Raw genomic sequence first — 15,736 nt, 5'->3', positions numbered from 1 at the left:
AGCAATCTATACATCAGTTATAAACATGCCTGCTCACCTCTTACAACAGCCATGCAGTCGTCTCTAGAGCAAGATTTCCTGATTTGAATACTAATCATGATAATACAGATTGGAGGTAGAAGTACATTTTAAATGTACTGGCTAGTGTTAATAATTAATAGCACAGAAAGCTGTTAGGAAGCTAAAATGTAATGTAGGCTATAATCTTTATCAAGATTACACTGTAGAACATGAACTACACCAAAGACAGAAATTACACATTTCCGTTACTATTTGTCAGGTTGTTTGTTTTTAGCTCATTTTAGCCCATTAAGTAGCCTAGATAATGGCAGGAGACAGCTAATGTTATAAGTTTAACTAATTTACTACGTGATTATTATACACCAATCAGCCATAACACCTACACATAAAACCACTCCTCCAAATTCCCCACATCTCAATCTGATCGTGCATCTGTGGGATGTGCCGGACAAACAAGTCTGATCCATGGAGGCCTCACCTCACAGCTTCCAGGACTTAAAGGATCTGCGGCTAACGTCTTGGTGCCAGATACCACAGCACACCTTCAGAGGTCTTGTGTAGTCCATGCCTTGATGGGTCAGAGCTGTTTTGGCAGCACATGGGGGACCTACACAATATTAGGCAGGTGGTTTTAATGTTATGGCTGATTGGTATAGTTATCTTATGTTATCTTCTTTGAGAAGTCCTAGTTACTTTACTACATTAAAATGAACATAATTATAAATATAAAGAACATGGCGTTAGCTAGAGTTAGCTGCAGATTAACTTGCTAGCTATGCAGAACTCGGAGCCAGCGTCAGAAAAGGATTCAAGAAAGGTGTATTTGATATTATACAGAGGTGTTTTTAATGATGCTTTGGGATGTTTAACATGTGCAACATGACCACCATTAATGACTTGATGTAGTTGGACAGGCTAACTTTGTCTAATGAACATTTGAGCACTGTGTGAAGCATAGTTCATGAACAGTATATGAGCATGTGTAAGCCTATGAGCCATTTTTTCTTCTTCATAGGCACTGATGTTACTCTTGCGGTTTCTTTTAATCAAAATGCTTTGGAAATCCATTTTAACAGCTGAGCTGTTTGTTTGAATGAATATGAACTATGTCCGGATTAAGACAATGCTGATATGAAAGAAAATGTCACTGAGTCTTTCGTAGGCTGAAAGAACTGCCTCTTATTAGTGACCTGGGCCAAATGACCTGACTCACTGAAAAGAGAAGGAACTCCTGTCATTAGTGAGTGTGTGTGATTGCTCTTTGTATTTGCAACATAGCTAGTGCCACCACCTGGCCAATATGGAAAATCTGGGTTGCCATCTAGGATCCAGCTGTCCTTTGAACCATAAAAAAATAGAGACAAATATCATATTAAGCCAAATATCTTTATCAGAACCTTTCAATTGACAAAAGGATAGCATGTAAAAAAAGTACTCCAAGCAGAGGGATAGTGTATTGCATTTCAGAAGTGTACTTTCAAGGTCATACAGTGCCATAAAAAAAAAAAAAAAGTTCCATGAGGCTGTGAAAATTTACTGTCTCACTATGACACCACTGCTACTACACAGCAAGCACTCCCCACTGGAGGCAAAATCTTTCACCATAGCAGAGTAGCATTGAAACACGCCTCAACATGACAGAGAAAGATAGCGGAGAGATTCTGGAATACTGATAAAAATGCAAAGCTAACAACTGTCAGGCTTGACAAAAATAAAAGTAGAAGTGCAGACAGTCACGGCACAAGATGCCGTATTTGGTGCTCTGCAGGCACATACTTACTTGGTATGTCTGAAGCCGTGGACATGGTGCTAATAATGGATCAGTGTTTGGGGAATGGGAAGCTCCACTGGTAGTACTGGGAGTTAAATCCCTTGGCAGCTAACCTTACAATGTTAATGTATTTAAGGTTGCTGGCACACTGCTCCAATTTTGGTATGTGGATATTGGTGGCATTGTGGAATCACTGTTGGAAGACAGGTTAACTACAATCTATAAACACAATAAAATGACAGGAAGTTGGTTAACATTAGGTTTTTCATTAACATTTATTCTTTTTTAATCAGAGTAATATCAGAGTTGCTGTAAGAGGAGATAAACTACATGAAATCCCACCACCTATAAAAAAAAAAGACTGAAACTGCATGACTGTCTTTAAAGGCAGGAACATAAATCAAGAGAAACCTTTATAGTGTCAAATTTCAACATATAAAAATACAGATTTTAAAGAAGAATAAGTTAAGTCTGCAAACAAAGAATAGGGATATATTTTATAATTTGTATGTATATATATTTCACATTAATTTTTTTCTCCATTAGTCACCCTTAACAATTTCTCCTGGCCCATGCTCCTCCAAAACTGTCATCAATTGCCTTAGTACCAGCAAAGTGCATTTTCCAATCTTTTCTAACAACCCTCTGCTGAAAGTGGTGTCTTGTGTTTTCATACACATCCAAACCGCAAGTCTTTTACAGCTTTATTTTGTTCTGAGATCAGGTTCAGTCTTTGGATCCAAAGCCATTCCAGATATTCAACCGTGCATATTCCGGCTTCAGAATCCATATAATAACACAGTGGAGTGTCATTGATTAGTTAATGGGATAACCAGGCCAGATTCAATTTTCATCAGTAAGATACGACAAAAAGATCACAGCTCTGAGGACATTAATGGTCATAAAACATATTGAACCAAAAAGAACAAATGAAAGTAGAATATTGCTACCTACTTCTCTAGACTACAAGAATTTTTGGGGAAAAAGCCATATGTACAGCAACTGGAAGAGTCTCTCAAAAGCGCTAACTGTTTTTTTTATTTTAATAAAATGGTATGAGGTGAAGTGATGAAAGCTGCTGAGGTGCTATTTGGAAGAAATCCTGGAATGACTGGGGACGTCAAAGCCTGAAATGAGCCACAGCTACAGAGCTAATGGGATGCTCCAGAGTGTCACTGCTGCTCTTGCCCACGTTTGGATGGGGGCACCAGGTGAGAGGGCAGTTTGGCGGGCAGCTCGTAGCCTTCCAGCTTCACCTTGATCAGATGGTTGGCCAGCGCAAACTCCTCATCATCCAGGAAGCCATCTTTGTCCACATCAGCCAGGCTCCAGATCTTGCCAAGCACTGTATTAGGCAACTTGGATTTCAGCATCTCCTTCTTGGCAGCAGCGCCCGACACCTTGCCATTAATGGGTGAGAGAGTGTAGAAGATTTCATCATAGGATGGCTTGTCACGAGCTACCACCCACTCCAGCTCATCGATGCCCTCACCGGCACCCTCACCGTAACCGTGGCCGAATGGCCCATTCATGGTGCCCTCGAAGGCTCCGCCCTTCACTGCCTGAGAAGGCATGGCTGCCTCCTCCTGGCGCACGAGTGCCATGAGCTTGGCAATGTCATTGGCCAGCATGTCCTCCACAGCCTCCAGCAGTTTGGGCTTCAAGGCGGGGAATTTGGCAAAGTCTTGGGCAGCCAGGGCGTCCTGTAGAGGGAAGTAAGCAGCATTGTGTTACTAAATACTCACCTCACAGTTTATTCTTTATATGAAAAATTTGCTATATTTGAATTTCTGAACACATCTGAAAGCAGCCATAGTCACCAAATTATTTTCAGTTAAGCTCAGCAAAAGCAATTCATTTTTAAATAATTAAACCTAATGCTAGTAATTTATTTATCACATTTCACAGATGAATTTGCTTTTAAGGAATTCCCCATACTGAACTAGTCTCTTTTTCTGGATATGCAAATCTCATTACCTGCATCTTCTTGAGGTTTGGGAAGTCCCCTGGAGAAATGTTGTGTTCTCTCTCAATCTTCTCATAGATGGCACCCAGGTTGGCAATCAGTTCTTTCTTCTTGTTGTCTTTGCCAAACATGCTGGGCATTTCCTTCTTTAGAGACGTGATGATGTAAGCGTGAACCTGGGAAAAAGCAGCATTGACACATATAATGAGATTTAACAACCCAGTTCCTGCTTCACCATTTGTGGAACACAATGATGTTATGATGTTTCACGACCTCTTGTGAAAAATGGGGTGTAAGCTTAAGCAATTGCGGTTTTGTGGATCATGCAGGAACAGATTAGCGTTAAATAAAACAGCAATAAAGTAATATGAACCAGAGGCAAAATTCCTCAACTTCCTTACCTTGGCAAGACGTGCCCTCTTAATCAGATCATTCAGCTTTCTCAAGGCAGCGTTCCGTGGAAGACTCTGGATGTCTCGGAAAAGGTCCTGCTCCTCAGCCTCAAACAGCTTCCTGTTATCTGGAACATGGAGAGGCTGCGCCCAGAATGAGCCGATGTAGACCCGCACCACCTCCGGGGTGTTAATGATCTTCCCTAGTGACCACATAAGGGCACCGTACACCCTCATCAGCTGCTGTGTGCTGATCTGGTCTGCTTTGTTCAATACCACACGCATCTTGTCTTCATGGTTCTTTAAGGCTTTTATCACCTCGGAGAACTCGTCCGAGATGTCCAGCTTGTGGGCATCGAAGAGCAGGATGATGCGATCCACCCTCTCGGCGAACCACTCGAGTACAGCCGCAAAGTCATAGCCTACAAGAGGTCAAAGAGAAAAGGTTAATCAGAGATGCTTGTGAACTTTTCATGCAGTCATACTCTCTTCTAGGACTAGAAAATATTGAGATATAGTAATATTGTGACTTTGTTGGCCCTCATGATGTATACAGTGTATTGTGAAGATGTCAAAGTATTACATATGTTTGCCATATTGCCCAACCCTACTCTATTCCTAATGCTTTGAGCTCTACACTGCCTTTTAGTGTACTTAGTCCCTGTATATTACACTCAATCCTAAAGGACCACAGCCCTACAGACATTTCAGACCAGATATTTAATCTCTAAAGGCCTTGGTAATTAGCTGATGTGTTGTATCAAATGTGCTAAATGAGGTAGAAAGCTAAACATCACTGTGCTGTGGCCTTCTGGGACTTATGGAGAATTATATCCCAGGATTGGACAGCTAAGTCACAGCAACCAGTGGAGACACTGTGGAACAGGGTGGGCTGTAGAGGTGACGCATTTGGCTGCAATGATGACAAACAGTTTTGTAGTGAGTAACCCACTAGAGCTTAGGAGGATTTAAAAAAAAATACAATAAAGCAAACCCACAAAGCAACGTAAAACAATGTAGCATGTGTTTCCCAGTGCCGGGAAGACAGCAGGCATGAAGGCAGTGAGCCATATGGGAATAAAGTGAAGGGAATGTATTATGGTTTTGATTAGAAGGGCTGTCATGTGATCTGAGAAGAATGCAGTTGGTGTTAAATGCCAAAAACACAGCCACGTAGTCAGAGACTCTGCTTACCACAGATATCTGTGTGTGTGTATGTGTTAAAGAGAGAGAGAGAGAGAGAGAGAGAGTAAAGTAAAGTAAACATGAGGGCATGTCAGGGGTTCAAATGGAAACATAACTTTCTGCCAAACAGCTTTTCAATTCTATGACACAAAGTTGATTCCAGTCCTCCAATGAAGAAAAGCAGATGAGTGCAAGTTTCCCTGCTAATGCACTACAGCAGGAGTTCTCAACATTTTTTACATCCAGGGACCCCTTTAACCGTATAATAAATTCAACCGACGCCCTCAGTACATATTTTATTTTACAAATAATATGGCTAATTAAAAGAAAATTATGTGTACAATAATTTTGTTTATTTATTGGAACCAGAGAGGTTTTTTCCTCAACTTCACATGGAACCCATTTTAATAAAATTGGCATTAGCTTCCAGTTGGCGTGATTTAAGGCATAATAATATAAATTAATATAGGATTGTGATTTCTACCACTGTAACATAATTAGAAAATTGCATGCCGCCCAGACCACACTTTGAGAACCATGGAGAATATCATTTTATTTTCATATTTTATACTTGATAACACATTTTTGGAGAATTTTATCTAACAGCTTATTGCTTTAGTGAATTCATTATTATTAACTGTGGGTAAACTGTGAGAAAGATTTAGTTTATTCACATTTAAGTGATTTTTTTTTTTTTGGACAAATACACATGCTAACTTATACATGTGATTCAGATAAATTCATTCTCAAGTTTGTGAAAAAATTTTACGTGACTGTGCAGGTCATTCACTTTCACCTAAACAATTTCTTATGCTTAATAAACCACCATGACTAACAGAGACTAGGGCTCTCTCCCTTCTTTCTCTCTGCAATAATACATTTTAGTTTCTGAGTTTCAGTTACTGATACGTAGGACTTGTGCACTTCGCACCAGTGCAGAATTACCCACACTCATCCTGAAGCCCTAAACCCCGCCCCACAGCCATTCTAAAATCTGTCACAGACAGACGCGTCAGCAGTAAAACAGCAGCACAATGTGGGCTGTAGATGATACTCTAATGATGTCAACAATTAGCTTGTAGCAGTGAGTCAAATCATGCTGCAAAAAAGAGTCAAAATCAAGAGATTCAGACTGTTGTAATGAATAAATAGACCAAAGCCATCACAGGGAAAACTAAGCAGTGGCATGAGGTTACAACATTAACTCCAGGCAAGGCTTGAACACAAAGGCCTTTTGAGTACAGGCCCTTTAAGACAGCCATGCTTGCGCTGACTATGTGCAGTGTCAGCTAGAGTCTGCTCCCAAACTGCTGCTGCTGGATGTGCCATTTCCTCCTTAGGGTTACAGTGAGCTCACACAGGCCCGTGAGAATCCAAAATGACTATGATTCACTGGATAGGACCCATCATAGCAGATGGGGTTGGGGTAGTTGACAGGAAACCATGCCTGGTGAAACATCAAACTCAAATGTGTATTGAGGCTCTTCACTGAGCAGCAACAGGAACAGAAATTCCTGATTTGAAAATGATAAAAGTTTCACTGGTGCTCACAGCTCACCTGCACATGCGTCTGAGTGAGTAATGCTGTATTGTGTTTGTGATTATGCATTTTTTAAAGGGCTGGTGCACCTAAAAAGGCACTATGTTACTTTCACCAAATTAAAGTCTTATAGTCTACAATAAGGAATACTTATTGTATGGCATGGCCTTCCAACAAATATGAACACTGGACTATCCATCTCCATCATGCCACATAACTCTAGCTGTGAAAGAAGTAGTTTCTCTGGAGGAAAAAAAAGAAGCTAAAAGTGCTATTTGAGGGGACACAGGGTATGCTGAGAGTCATTATATTCTAAAAGGAGGTCATCAAACTTAGCTAAACATTAATCAATTAAAGCACTGGAATGGCAGAGAGTGGGCAGCGCCATTTGTGACTCCTCTTCTGCTGCTGTGGAAGGTCCCACAATGAAACCCTAAAGATTTCCAATTCTCAAAAGCCAGTTTATACCAAAGCCACACCCTGGCTTCAGTGGATAATCTGACCTGTATACAGTAGATTTGTACTCAACTGTTGCAGTAATCATAACGACTTTCCTGTGCTCATCCCAGTACTCTTATTCAAAATATGCTCATAATGAACTTCCTTTCAGCAGACTTAGTACTGTTTGTCTCTACTCTTCTACACCTGTATACTGTATAGATTTATAATCCCACTATCCGGTGTCACCCTGAAGAGGATGGCTTCCATTTCGAGTCTGGTTTCTTCCTCATGTCGCCTCAGGGAATTTTTGCTTGTCACTGTCACCTCTGGCTTGCACATTAGGGACCGAAATCTAGATCCAGATTTCTGTAAAGCTGCATTGTTCATAACACTATACAAATAAAAGTGAAATTAAAGCAGTTGTGCATTAAAACATACGTACGATTTGCTGTTATCTATACAGCTAAAAATTCACAGAAATCACACTGAAGACCTAAATATCTAATATACACCATGCAATTTGACTGCCATGGTACAGCAAAAAAAAAAAAAAAAAAAAAAGGAAAAAAAGAAAAAAGATTAAAAGGGCTAAACAGCAGGGAAACCCATTTTGCATAGACAAAGCTGTTTATACTTAAAACAAAACGAATCCTGAGCCCACTGACTGGCGCTTACATGCCCCTATGCAAATGCACACATCTCACTAACAACACAGCATGCATGAAATGTCAGTTGCATATCTGTGTTTGTGTGTGGATTGAGGCAGCATATGTGGGAACTGAAAATAATGAACATGAAGCATGAAGATTTTTCTGCCATCTAATCAGACAACTTCTCATGAACAACTCTGACTTTCACTATGGTACTAAAATAAGAGAACGAGTGGAAAAACTGTGGTTACACTTCAGTGAGTTAATATCCTGTTATATTCCACTTATAGTGCCCTACACGCATGTCCTGGTCATGGGGAGTGTGCGGTGGATTGATGGAGTTCAGGGACTTTTGCTTCTGCTTTGCTTAGTTTACCACTTCCTCTTCTTCAGTTGGTGAAAAATGTCGCATTTCATTGCATATAGTGCGGCATGGATTTGAGAGTCATAGAGCACAACGCACTGCTGTGCTGCATGACATTTATTTCACATGTGGTGCTGAAGAAGAATGGAGGCTAAATGTGTGGTATGCACTCTAAAATTTGGAAAATATGCCAATATAGTAAAGTGCATCACAGAAGCAGAGAAACTAGGCTTAGTAAATCATAGTAAATGTGACACCAAATGCGGAGATTGTGCAAGAGAAAGCATTTCGAAGAAGAGAAAGATAAAGGAAATACAGAGAGAGAAACATCCCCAGGGGAGTTGCTGACCTCGGCTTATCCTCTGTTTCTCCCCCGACAGGATGCCTGGGGTATCGATGATACTGATACTCTCTAGGACAGGATTCTTCAGCTGAGCACACATAAACCTGCAGAAAGAGACAGCAACAAAGAGAGAGAAGGAGGGAAAAAAAAAAAAAAGTATGAAAATTTGTAAAACGGGTTTGGGGGGTTTGCACACATTCGGTTGTCAGGCCTCAATTACACCTGGATCACATGACTCACAATGCTGCTGTAAAGGTCTAGGAATCTTCTTTCATAAAAGCATATTAATTATACCATGTTTTCTGTGTGTGTGTGTGTGTGTGTGTGTGTATGTGTGTGTGGTTGGACTGACAGTGGCAGTTACTGTCTATCCAATGTAAACAATAATTTCCTGTGAGTGTGTCCTTAGAGAAAATGAAAATTCATGCCGTCACACAAACTAGAAGCTTGTGCATAGTTTATTTGCTCATGTCAAAGATCAGATTACTGGCACGACTAAGAGGGGACATTCCTGCAATAAAATGTTCACATTGTATTCTAGAAATAAAGCATTTAAAAGCCCATTTAAGTTAAAAACCAAATAGACACAACTTCTTCCTGATAGACTGTGGTCTTAATGTGTAGAGGAGCTCATTCTTCCACCTCATTATCACATTAACTTTGCCCTCTGGTTCGGTTTGTCTCTATATACATCTTCTTTTGTTCTGCAACTCTGTTCTGTCTCACCACTCGTTAAGAATTCAAATGCAATGCCAAAAGCCAAGCTTAGTCATAAGATGAGAGATTCAGCCAGAACATTCTTCTGAAACAGCTGAAAGTCCTCCCAAATGGCGCAACAGAAAAGCCTCAGCCCTGCTGCTGAGAGAAAGTGAGTTCGAAGTTCGAGTGGGAGGGACGGCATTAATCTCTTCCCAGTTAATCAGAGCGACACTGGGCGTCTGTGAGCTCATGTATGTGGAACGGAGCAGTTGGTGCTTTCCTCAGAGTGTATTACACTGCCCTGTGACGTAGCACGAGCAGTACTTCAAAAAGAATGCTGTAGATGGTTTGATGTGTGTCAGAGGAAGTGTGTGCTAGCCTTCAGGGCTTATTTTATACTTCTGCAAGTGCATTTCTGCAAGCTTGTCAGGGCGTCATGCACAGACGCTAGCATAGGGTGAGGTCTTCATACGTGCACATACATTTGGGGAACCAAACCACAACTTACAAAGGGGAGAAAAAAAAAAAAAAAAAAAAAAAAAGCATAAACAAAGGTGTAAATAGAAGAAAACACAGGCACAGCTTTGTCTTTGAAAAGTGCTGGGAAAAAAGAAAGCTCAATTACAAAACGTGAATTCTAATAAAGCATTTCTGAAGTGTTATTCTTTATTCCTCAAGCTGTTATCTTTAACAGACTACACATTCAAAAAGTAGTTGGGGATCACGAGTACATCCATAAAAGACAAAAGTAATGGATGCAATTAGGAAAAAAATGATTATTTTATTGTTGAACATTTTACTAGTTACTCTTGAGATATACTGTATATGGAACAATGCTACTCCGAATTGAACAATATTATTTTGAATTTTATTAAAACCATGGAATAAATGTAACGACGTCTCATCACATTGTTTCCAACCGGATACACCTCTCCATTACACAACCGGATACACCTCTCCATCAACCAATCAACATTCACCTGAAGGCCGGTCGACGCACAGCACCGCAGTTACACACAATGCACAGTTGGCTCTCTGGCAGGAACCGAGCTAGCATGTTACTGCGTGCCATGCTTACCCATAATCCCCCTTTCTGCGTCACAACGCAAATGTGCACAAGTAAAAAGCAGGCCACACCTTCCTCTGTTGCTGTATAGGGGAGAACTAGCTAGGTGGGTGGGATTTGGAAAATGGCCATATTGAGTTTACAGTAAAAACACAGCGTTATGCATAGGGGCATACAACACTATGCATGAGGGCACTAGGTAGGGTGTACAGCTCTATTACATTCTTCCCTTCGTAGGGCACAAAGCAAGTGAATGGGAAGCCATCTAGGATCGGGCTTAACCTACTAGTGAAGATTTTGTATGCTTGTAGAGAAATGACAAATCTGAGATACAATGGGGTTAAAAAAAAAAAGTTTAAAAAAGAGTAACAACAGAGAAAGCAATAAAGTAAGTGTGTCCTCTGAGATCACAGCAACAAGCCCCATAGAACAATTTCTTACCATTTTCAGAAATGTGCTTGCAATTCTACGGACCAGCCTAAACCCAATGACCAGGGCTTGTTTCATGCAGTCATTCTGAATGTGTGTGTGTATGTGTGTGTCTGCTAGGATTGAATTTGAATGTAGTATTGTTATTCTAGTAAGACAGCCTGCTAGATCAGGTTCAGTCATGCTTCCAGCACAGAAAGCAGTGAATAACAGGGATCAGACACAGAATAATAGAGAAGCACTGACACGTGAGGGCCATACAGCAACTACAGGAAACAAACAAGTGATTACACAAAAGTGCAGGCTAGGTAAACTAATTCCTGTTTCACTCTTCATTCTGACCGACCTTAAACTCTACAGGGCTGATGGTGACTTTTCTCTCCGGAGTGCTCCCATTAAAGGTCAGGGGAAGAGAGAGTTCAGCGACCAGAATGAGAACTAACTCCTGCCTCAAGGCTTGTTTTGCTTGGAAAAAATCCTGCTTCAGCATATCTAGTGTAAATTTCTTACCAGCAGCTGCACAATATCTTGCAGAGTCAGTTCCCAAAAAAACATTAGGTTTTATCACATTCACACTCGCTTTGGTTTTGACAAGCAACTGAGTGACTGAATGAATAAGCCGAAGAGTAATGAAACTCATTTGGGTAGAGTAATCCTGGGCTGCCCCTAAGCGTAAGGATTTGGTTTATTTTGAAATACCAAAAAGTCAAATATGAAGATGTAGAAAACAAGATGTTTCTGCAAAAGGTACTAAGTGAAGTTAATTCTGCCTCACCAGTGAAAAAACTCTAATATCAGCCCATGTTACATCCTCTCGATTAGATAGGACATGCTGTACTCAAAATTCATGCTCTATTCGATTACATAAATTCTTAGATCAGACAAGTTTCATCTGACAGCACGGATAGTCCCTACCTGCCAAGCATGACGCAGTGTGTGTGTGTGTGTGCGTGTGTGTGTGTGTTTGTCACCAAATAATGGTTATTTTCCAGTGACCTTCTTTGTGTGACTAGTCTGAATGACTCACTATCAACTCAGTCTAAGAAACTGGACATGTGTACTACATGTTAGATGGAGTATGGTCAAATCTAGCCACACTCATTTATTGGCAAAAGCAAGCCTGGATGTATTTTTTGAGTAGGTTGGAAAATCCCTGTTAAGAGAGTAGGACCAAATGACTTACTGTTTCACTTTCTGTAGTTCAGAGTCAGTACAAGCCGCTGTTGTAGGTGGGTGGTGGCCAGGTGCGCTAACGGCAATCGCTTTATCAGCAACGTGAATCAAAGTGACACGTATGGCTTCTCAATAGATCATTGGTTAATCATTATTACAAGATTGGCTTTAGTCATGCTAATATTAAAAAAGCCATCATGTGCAAATGATTGGTGCAACAAATCACCGAGATTTCAGTCATACTCTACTGTGTGTTCTAAGCACCTTGGATAATATCAGCTGTTTCCACGTGAGTGTTTCTGTGAGTGTTGGTTGAATCACCGTACCCACAAGTCTGAAAACAGTCTGAAAACATTTGGGTCACAATCATCCTGACAATCTCTAACCATATCGCATTTACGACTCACTCACTGATGCGCTTTAATACATATCTCAATGCGTGGTGACATAATCGCATCAAGGCTTTTAAACAGACCTTGACATTTTTTTCTAAAAGATTATTCTTTTAGTGAGTTCTTGATACATCTAACCAAACAGCAATGCAATCAAATTCAGTAATTTTCCAACTTATGCAATTGTAATGACATGATTCACAAACACACCCTGATAGCAAATGAGTAAGAACCTGGCCCAAAACCACTTCATCTGGCCCAAAACCACTTCATCTGGCCCACAGATTGCCGTAGATTAACAGCAATGAACTCACCCAAGTCTGAGTCTACACACTCACAGAAAAAATTAAAACTATACCTTTCCTTGTCGCTGGGGCGACACCCTCTTTCATGAGAAAATGTATATATAGTCTACCATTAAAACTTATTTAAGGTGCATTAGTAGACTATAAAGCTTTACTCTAAAAACTAATTAAAGGTAAAAGATACATACTAAAAGTAATAAAGGTGTGTGCTTACTACAGGGTGCAAAACCACCCCAATGACAAGGAAAGGTACAGTTTAGTACCCTTTTTCTCAGAGTGTAGCCTCCAACCCAACATTTAAACACTGGGCTATTTTCCAAATGAATGTTTATGGATGGCTGCTTACAGAGGACCACCTTGGATACCATATTACCTTAACTATTGCCATAACTAACTGACTAGATGTTAAACCACATTATGGTGTTAAACCAGACCAGAGGACAGCAATGTTAAACCAGATCACAGAATCACATGATCAGTGTTACACTAGATCACATTGTTAAACCAGAGCACGTGAGCATAGGATAAGAGCGTAAAACCAGATCACAGAATTACAGTGTTAAAGCAGATCACTGGATCACAGTATTAAACCAGACCACAGGATCACAGTGTCAAACCAGATCACACGATCACATTATTAAACTGGACCACAGGATCACACTATTAATCCAGACCACAGGATCACTATTAAACCAGACCCCAGTATCAAACGATCACAGTGCTAAAACCAGACCCCAGGATCACAGTGTTAAAACTAGATCACAGGATCACAGTCCTAAAACCAGATCACAGGATCACAGTATTAAACCAGACCACAGGATCACAGTATAAAAACCAGACCACAGGATCACAGTATTAAAACCAGACCACAGGATCACAGTATTAAAACCAGACCACAGGATCACAGTATTAAAACCAGACCACAGGATCACAGTATTAAAACCAGACCACAGGATCACAGTATTAAAACCAGACCACAGGATCACATTATTAAAACCAGACCACAGGATCACATTATTAAAACCAGGCCACGGGATCACAGTGTTAAAACGAGATCACAGTGTTAAAACCTGATCACAGGATCACAGTGTTAAAACCAGATCACAGGATCACAGTATTAAAACCAGATCACAGGATCACAGTATTAAAACCAGACCACAGGATCACATTATTAAAACCAGGCCACGGGATCACAGTGTTAAAACGAGATCACAGGATCACAGTGTTAAAACGAGATCACAGTGTTAAAACCTGATCACAGGATCACAGTGTTAAAACCAGATCACAGGATCACAGTGTAGTCAGAGTTGCAGATTTCAAGTGCTCAGACACTGGGGTCAGTGGAAACTTGGTTTGAGTGCATTAAGCTGTCAGGGAGGCCGAATTTCCCACTTGCACCCCTGAATGTGGTGGATTAGTATGTGTATAAAGAGCACACATCACTGCTGATCGCTACCTGTTGAGGAAAGCGTTTCCGAAGGCGTTGAGTTTCCGGAAGGGTTTTTTCGGGTCCACCACCAGCGCGTTGCCCGGGATGACCCCCTCCTGCTCTCCGTGCATCACCGCTATGAACGAGTCTGTGGTGGGCTCCGGTCCGATCCGCATCCCGGGGAAATCCTGCTCCATCAGGTGCCGGATGAAGGTCGTTTTTCCGGTGGAATACTGACCGACCAGAAGCACCATGGGCTTATTATCGAAGTCGGCATCCTCCAGCGCCGGGGAGTGGAAGTCGTGGAAGCGGTAGGTGTCCTCCAGGGGGAAGAGCTTGTGGCGGTACAGGCGCTTCAGCCCCTCGGAGACATTTTGAAAAAGCTCCGGCTCTTTCTTCCCGTTCCTTTTGGACCAACTAAACATGGTGGGCTACAGAAACAGGCTACTTCACCAATCTCTGGGGCAGGAGAAGTGTAAAAACGCGCTCTCCACGCAGGCAGACAGGAGACTTGCTGTTGGAAAGTTGAGGCGGTTCCGCCCGTGTTACAGTCACCTCCTCCCCGAGCTTCCACTGCTACTCAATCACTGAGCTCACCCGCTACAGTGGACTTCTCTTTTACAAATCCTAGAGTGTGAAGCTGTGTCCAATCTGGGAACACTCACTGCCAAATGTCACTTTTATTTCCTCTATGAAAACGAAAGACGTGCTGCTGCAGAAAGCCAGAAACCATTTAAGTACTTTTCCGAATCGACTGCGCCAACTGTACTCCGCCTGAACAAGAAAAGCGGAACTAAATCTTCCTTTCAAAATAAAAGTCCTCGTTTCAACACGCACACTTCCGTACTAAATAAGTATCACAGTTAACTACAGATTTACTTTTTTATGTAATATTTGGTTTTGTAGTATGCAGATTAGGAATACAAACCGACAGAAAGCGGTTTTCAGTACAACTTAACACAATTTACACTTACAATGACAGTCTAATGTGGCATACTATTTTTGGCATACTATTATATATGGTAGTATGCTATTTTTTCACATAGCCCCATTTTGTACATTGCATTGGCAGCATACCAAATAACAGGCTGACAGTTTTCTTTTTTATTATTGTAAAAGTCTGTGTGGTTGTATTATAGTAACTAATAGCATGTTGAAATGTAAAGCAGGGTGATGTAGTGTTTCAGTTTACTGTTTGTGTGAGATTTAGTGCAGATTGCAGCATGATTGATTTCCAGTCCATGTGTAAGGATGCGAGCTTGTACACCGCAGCTCACGCGCACCACAGCTGCTTGTCACAGCTGCACTCTCGCGACCACGAGGCAAATGACGTGCAAATCAGATGTGTACGGTTTATGTGCGTGCTTCGTGTTTGTGTTTGTTAAAAGGCGCAGATTTAATGAAAAGTGCTACTCGTTAGATATTCATCTAAGTGAAAATGAATCCATTTTAACGCAATACAGAATAATGTGTAAGTTCTAGCAAGTGTAAAGTGTACAGCAGATTGGGTGAAGTCAGCAAAAAAATGAGATGTAAAAATAAATCAAGTAGTGTCCTTTAAATATTCATT

At 41.0% G+C, this 15,736-nt stretch overlaps 1 protein-coding gene across 1 annotated transcript; it reads right to left on the bottom strand.

The window, feature by feature from the left end:
• Positions 1–1,393: 1,393 nt before the first annotated feature.
• Positions 1,394–14,966, bottom strand: ehd1a (EH-domain containing 1a). The gene is made up of 5 exons (XM_026917923.3): positions 14,194–14,966; positions 8,680–8,777; positions 4,160–4,572; positions 3,770–3,934; positions 1,394–3,495 (listed from the first exon to the last, which is right to left on the bottom strand). Exons 1-5 carry the CDS (start codon positions 14,589–14,591, stop codon positions 2,965–2,967), a joined length of 1,605 nt encoding a protein of 534 aa, XP_026773724.3. The 5' UTR covers positions 14,592–14,966; the 3' UTR covers positions 1,394–2,964.
• Between the last annotated feature and the right edge of the window lie 770 nt (positions 14,967–15,736).

The sequence above is a fragment of the Pangasianodon hypophthalmus genome, chromosome 7 (genome assembly GCF_027358585.1).
Source record: "Pangasianodon hypophthalmus isolate fPanHyp1 chromosome 7, fPanHyp1.pri, whole genome shotgun sequence".
In the NCBI taxonomy this organism is placed as follows: Eukaryota; Metazoa; Chordata; class Actinopteri; order Siluriformes; family Pangasiidae; genus Pangasianodon; species Pangasianodon hypophthalmus.
This window is presented reverse-complemented; position numbering and strand designations above follow the sequence as displayed.